The sequence below is a fragment of the Psammomys obesus genome, unplaced genomic scaffold (genome assembly GCF_907164565.1).
Source record: "Psammomys obesus unplaced genomic scaffold, mPsaObe1.curated_primary_1811, whole genome shotgun sequence".
Lineage (NCBI taxonomy): Eukaryota > Metazoa > Chordata > Mammalia > Rodentia > Muridae > Psammomys > Psammomys obesus.
Window position 1 is genome coordinate 10,384,511 of NW_026585698.1, and position 6,753 is coordinate 10,391,263.

The 6,753-nt window shown below is 43.6% G+C and overlaps 1 protein-coding gene across 1 annotated transcript in view; it reads left to right on the forward strand.

Moving 5' to 3' along the window:
* Nucleotides 1–5,834, forward strand: part of Ipmk (inositol polyphosphate multikinase) — a 33,932-nt gene extending 28,098 nt beyond the window's left edge. Inside the window, exon 6 of the mRNA XM_055598937.1 lies at nucleotides 1,358–5,834. Coding sequence (XP_055454912.1) covers nucleotides 1,358–1,971 — 614 coding nt within the window. The 3' untranslated portion in view covers nucleotides 1,972–5,834. The remainder of the gene's footprint in view (nucleotides 1–1,357) is intronic.
* Nucleotides 5,835–6,753: the final 919 nt, after the last annotated feature.

Sequence of the window (6,753 nt, forward strand, 5' to 3'; positions counted from 1 at the left end):
ATATATATATATATATATATATATATATATATATATATATATATATACTGTATTCGGTTTCCATACAACCTCTCAAACAGCACTTGGTTTTAGCTGTCTTTCCTATATTCTCTCTCTCAGCCCCCTCTTCTTTTCCCCTCCCTGTTTGATCCTTCTGTTCCAGTCAGCCCCTGTCTTAGTCATTGTTCTATTGGTGCGAAGAAACACCATGACCATGGCAACTGTTATAAAGGAAAGCATTTAGTCGGGGCTGACTTACAGTGTCAGGGTTTAGTCCATCCTCCTGATGGTGCTGAGCATGGCGGCACCCAGGCAGACATGATAGCTGAGAGTCTACATCTAATTCCAAAAGCAGCAGAAGAGAGAGCCACTGGGCCTGGATTGGGCTCTTGAAACCTCAGAGCCCGCCCCCAGTGACAAGCTTCCTTCTACAAGGCCACATGAGTTCCGACAGGGTCACACCTCATAATCCCTTTAATCTTAGTGCCATTACCTGGTGACCATTCACACCATACACCCTCCCTCCACAACTATCCCATTTACCCTCCCCATTCCTACCAGGTCTAGGTTACCTTACTGAGGATTTTTTTTTTTTTCTAGCTCCATTCATTTACCTGGGAATTTCATTATTTCATTTTTCTTTAAGCAGCTGGGTAATACTTAATTTTTAAAGGTACCACATTATTTTATTTGTTCGCCTGTTGACAGACCTCTAGGTTGTTCCAGTTTCTGGTTGTTGCAAACAAGGCAGCAGTGCGCATGGTTGAGTGAGTGTCTCTGTAATAGGATGAGGCAATGTTTGGGCACATGCCCAAGAGTGCTGTAGCGGGGTCTGGAGGTAGAGCTAGTCCCAGCTTCCTGAGGAAAGCCACAGTGATTTCCACAGTGGCTGTACAAGTTTGCACTCCCACCAGCAATGACGAGTGTTCCCCTTACTTCACATCCTCCCCAGTGTGAGCTGTCATTTGTTTTATTGAACTTGGCCATTCTGCCTGCTATAGGATGAAGTCTGAAGGTAGTTTTGATTTGCATTTCCCTGATGATTTTCTCTTTTAAGTTTGTGTCTTATAGTGGGGGAGCAAGTGACATGAAAGCAAATTGCCTAACCTGTTCATGCCCAAGAATGATTAAATATTAAGGAAGAGATGATGATTGGTTTCTGTGTCACCCTGGCTGCCCTGGAGTTTGCCTTGTATGTGGACCAGGCTGGTCTGAAACTTAGAGTTCCTCCTGCCTCTGCTGGGATGAAAGGCATGCACCACCACTGCCCCACCAAAGTGAAGAACTGGAGCTGCTGTGAGCTCACCCTGTGACAGTTGCACAGCGTGACCCTAACTCTGATGTGTCTCCTTTACAGGAGTCTCCAAGTTTTTCCACAATGGCTTCTGTTTAAGAAAAGATGCAGTTGCTGCCAGCATTCAGAAAGTTGAGAAGATTCTCCAGTGGTTTGAAAATCAGAAGCAGCTTAACTTTTATGCGAGTTCGTTACTGTTTGTTTATGAAGGTTCATCTCAGCCAACTATGACAAAATCACATGAGAGAACTTTGGCGGGGAAGTTCCTCTCCAAGGGACACCTGTCAGATGCGGACGTGCTGGAGTGCAATAACAACTTCCACCTGTTCGGCTCCCCGGCCAACGGGACATCGGTGGGCAAAAGTCTCTCCACGGTGTACTCAAGGCACAGAAAGCTGTACTCAAAGAAGCACCAGAGTCAGACTTCACTGAAGGTTGAAACTCTGGAGCAGGACAACGGGTGGAGGAGCATGTCCCAGGAACATTTAAACGGGAATGTGCTTTCCCAACTGGAAAAGGTCTTCTACCACCTGCCCGCCGGCCGGCAGGAGATCGCCGAAGTCGAAGTGCGGATGATAGACTTTGCTCACGTCTTCCCTAGCAACACAGTAGATGAGGGATATGTTTACGGTCTGAAGCATCTAATTGCCGTGCTTCGGAGTGTTTTAGACAGTTGAGTCTTGCTGCAGTCTGTGAGCGAGCGGGCCAATCACCATGGAGAGACGAGCCGCAGGCATTAGCCATTCCCCTGTAATGCTCTGTAAAAAAATTTGTATTGTGAGTCAACGTTTTATTTGTCTTTATACTTTTGGTAGAAGGTTAACTTTTTTATATTCTTACTCAGGAATACTAATTTGTTCATTAGAAAACTATGAAGAATAAAGAAACCAGAATGTCGAGCAGGGAACGTGCGGGACAGGGAGTAAACAGCTGTAATGCTTTAGCAAAGTGCAAACCATCATTCAGTCATTCAGAATTCGAGTAGCTTTCTGTAGCCAGTCACCAGGAAATCTCTGTCCACCCACCCAGCCTTGCCAGTGAGCCGTATTTAAACTATGGCATTATCAGACCACCTCATTAAGATCCAGAAAGCACAGGTCGGCTTCATCAGGGTCTGAGCTCCCTGGAACTGGAGAACATTTTACACAGAAACAGGGCTGTGTGGGCATTGAGCAGTTTAGGAAAGGTGCTTAAATGGGTGTGCCACCAGCAGGTCCCTCCAGGTCCGTCTCTGCTCGTGCTGCGATTCAGGGGAAGGGTGAGGGAGGCGGATGGCTGGTGGGCAGCCCCAACAGCAGCAGTCTTGGAATTAAGGGCACAAATTTTCCTCCCCAGGGTCAGGAGAAGAGGTTATTTGTAAAGGACAAATTACATTTTTTTTGAAAGAATTTCCTTTATGGAAAGGTTTTCTTTTACTCTGTTGTGGAAGCTGTCATGAAGCGTGGTGTTTTTATTTCCAGTCTGAGGACTTGGACAGGTGGATGGTGGGAACTTGGTTTTACTTCTGTTATAAATAATTTTTGAAAGTCTTTTCCACTTAAAAAAAAAATCCATCTTGAGAAAATGTATTCCCCTTTACTTCAAAGCCTTTAGCATAAACACATTTCTCAGAATTTGGTTAAGTATCGTAAGACCAGAATCCTGCATAGTCTTTACTCCCATGGCATCTGACAGAGAAATCCTAGTTAGTGTCAGTCAGAACAGGGTAGGAAACTTTCTTGAAAAAAATAGTTATAAGCATATGTTTATTTTACAGCTACTACCTTTTCCAAAATAACTAGTTATTTATCGTTGAAATATTTTTTAAATTGAAGTTTACAATTCCTTTTGCTCTCAGTGCTTGTCATTTCTGGAAAAAACTTTTGAGTTATGACTTTTTTTTTAACCTCTTCTCCCTTCAGAATTACAAATAAAACCACTAAATCCAAGAACCATTTTCTGTAATTTGGAGGGACGTTTTCCATCAGAAGGTAGTTTGCAAGTGGCCACAGCCAAACCTGAGCCGGAAATAAATGCGTCATTAACCAAAGTGGCCCAGGCCTATGCATCTTGTGCGTTTTCTCTTGGAAGGCTGTAGTGTTCTTAAGAGAACCTGAAGCAAGAACCTCTCCCTCTCTGTTCAGGTGTGTCCTGGCTCTAACTTGTGTTGTTTCTTCCATTCTGTGAAGTAAGTTTCAAGCGATAATTACTAGAAAACTTTCAGTCTTGCCTTTTTTTTCTTACAATGTTGACTTGTTATCTGGGTGGGATTCAGTCATCTGGTGAACACTATTTGAGGCAGTTTGAGATTGTATCAGCCTGAGATGAATAAGTAAACTCAAGTATTTGAAATATTGGGCACACCTGAGCTCAGTAAATTCCTTGTTCTACAGCTGTTTCAAACATTTTGGAAGCCAAGCATCCTGCCTTTCTGACAACTTGGGTTTCGCCTGAATAAAACAGGAAGTGATTGGTATCTGCTTTTCAGGGAAGGGGCTAACATTCAGTTCTTGTTTACATTTTTGCAGCTGTTCCCCACTTTTATTACTCTTCAGTTATGCTTTTTGATGATGTGATCAACGTGTTTATGATGTAACCAGCCTGTGGCGTTTTCCAGTCTGTCGTCCTGTCGTTAATGATGATGCTGAGTCTGCCACTTTGGGGACAGGCATCCATCACTAGCCATGCATATGTGAACACACAGGTAGCTAAGAAGTAAGCAAATGAGGAGACGGTTTGAACTGATGGGAAGGCTAGGTCTCCCTTGACCCCAACATGATTTTAGTGTACTTCTTACAGGATGCACTCATGGAAAGGACTTCTAAGAAATTGTGGGTGTGAATACATTTCTCAAATAAAAGTTTAAATTGTAAAATAGTTTTATAATAAAGTATTTACATTAATTATTTTAATATGGATGGAAATTGCATAAATTATAATTGTTACATATTTAAATAGTCTTTCATGAGAGTTTTGAGAATGTGTGTAAGTGGCTGTGATAGCTGAGGTGTTAAGTCATTATGGGATGCTTTGCTCTGTGTGTCTGAAGGGGGCCTGAGCACGCGCCTGTCTGCACTGCAGGCTGCTCAGCCGGGCAAGAACCAGTTCCTGAGTGTTGTTGTCCTGTGATCCTGCGGTCTGTGATGTCCACAACGGTGCACTTCCTGCCCGGCCTATGAACTATCAAATTTATAACATCTGGGGGGGGGGGGGGATTTCCGTAATTACTTCCGCCGCAACCTTCTTGTTGATTTTAGAATGTGTAGGCGGGAGGGGGGCTGGACTGTGAAATGGCAGGCCATTAGTACCACCCCACTCGAGGTCAGCTGTTTACACTGCTGTCCTTAGCTTGCAGACCCTTGATCTTGATTTTTGTGTATTTGTAGCTTCAGTTGCCCTTTCTCTTTGCCCCCTAAAATGGGTTCAGTTACCCAGAAACATCAAGTCCCTTTTAAGAAGGGACTGTTTGGTTACTCTCAGTTCAGTGTCTGGAGGCCTGGCCCCTTGCTTCACTCGGAGTTGTTCCCCGAGGTGTACATTCGTGAACCTGTCAAGACTATTTCCAGCATCCCGCCCAGGTGGAGTGGCTGTTAGGGGACTTCTTTAAAACAGATCTACAGACTGTTAAAGAGAGTGTTCGGGTAAAAATTAAGTGTTAAGTATTGAGTGACAAAGGAGGCAGATCATTTTTGGCTTTTGGGTGGAGATCAAGTGAGAGTAAGTCAAGCATAAAAGTGCAGAATCGTTGCTTCTGACTGACTCTGCCCCCCCGGGTGGCAGTCACAGACAACAAAGAACAGCCTTCACGTCCCGCTTTTGCTTGTAATGGTTCCTTCATCCTCCACCTTTAGAAGAGTAGCACAGAGTCCCTGTGGTCACCCCTTACTAGTGCCAACGTTTTAGAATTCAAGTCACAGGGACTCCAGGTTTGTCAGTGGATATGGCGTCACCTCTTCACCTCAGAGAGATTGCATCTTAACATCGAATACAGACATTTTGAAGAGTCAGCATCTTTGCTGTCAATGTTGAAAGTCTTCCAGCTTGTTTTGCTAGCTTCTATTAAGAGTCACCATGATTCTTTCCATTAAGTCAGTAGAGAGTCAGTTGGGGTTTTTTTGTTTTTGTTTTTGTTTTTTTAATTTAAAAAAAGTGTCATTGTGATTGAACTTTGGCTTGGTGTCCACTTACAGGATGAACAGTTTGATTATTGAAGGTAGGTTTGTGATCCCTGTAGACAGGGAAAATGCACACACGGACACTCCGCCGTGGGATGTGTACTGGAAGATGCGGAACTGCGTTCACAGCAATTACAGGCAGCGGTGCCAGCCTTCCATACTTGATGAATGAATGTATTGCTGTACTTCAGTGTAAATGTCAAAACGTCTCTGGTTTTCTTTTTCAGTGTTTGTAATTTGTACTATTGACAGGATATTCTTGGAGTGCAAGGGTCATCACTGTGTTTCTAGAATCATCTAATGTGATATATCAATTTTTATAAGTGATATTTAGATAATTCTAATAACTGTACATTCAACAACTTATTAAAATGTTTTGCATTGGAGTTTTTTTTTTCCCTTTCATTAATCACCAGTTTGAACAGATTAATGGTGGTGTGAAAGCCCCTCAGCAGATGGCTCCTCAGTGAAGAGTGCCAGCTCCTTTTCCAGATGACCTAGGTTCAATTCCCAGCACCCACATGGCAGCTCACATAGGGTTTGCCTTAGACTCAAGACAATCCACCTCTTCCCCTGTAACTTAAGTTCCAAGAGATCTGACACCCTTACACAGACACACATGAGGCAGACCAGCAATGCACACGAAAATGAATCATTAACAACAAAAACACTCTTAAGTGTCTAGGTGCTATGGCATAAATATGGTATGATTTGGAGAGAATCGATGTCTGCATGGTGAGAACTCACTGAATAAGGGGGGATGTGGAAGTGGTTTGTACGATTTTTTTTCTATCATATAACCTAAAATCTTGGTATTGCTATGAATATGCTGTGGGTGGTTTTGTGAGATGGACTTAGGTAGACCAGGCTGGCCTCAAACTCACTGTGATCTCCCTGCCTCTGCCTTCAAAGTGTAGGATTAAAGATGTGGCCACCATGTCCAGCTTTAAGATGCTGTGATTTTAAACTTGGGAAGACTTCTGTGGATTGGTCTACTGAGTGGCCAAGGTATTTTTATTAAGAGGAATTAGAGGCAATATTTATCTGCTTGAGTTTTTAGTTGAGAAAAATGATGTGTGTGGCTGTGTGCCCAAGAGTGCCATTGCCCTTGGAGGGCAGAGGCAACTCATATCCCCCTGGTACTAGTGTTGCAGGCAGTTGTGAGCTGATCCGTGTGTGTGTGTGTGTGTGTGTGTGTGTGTGCGTGCGTGGTTCGCGCACGCGCTGGGAGCCTCTGCAGCATATCCACTTAGCTACTTGGCATCTCTCTAACCTCTCACGTTAGAGTGTAGTGCATGCAAACAT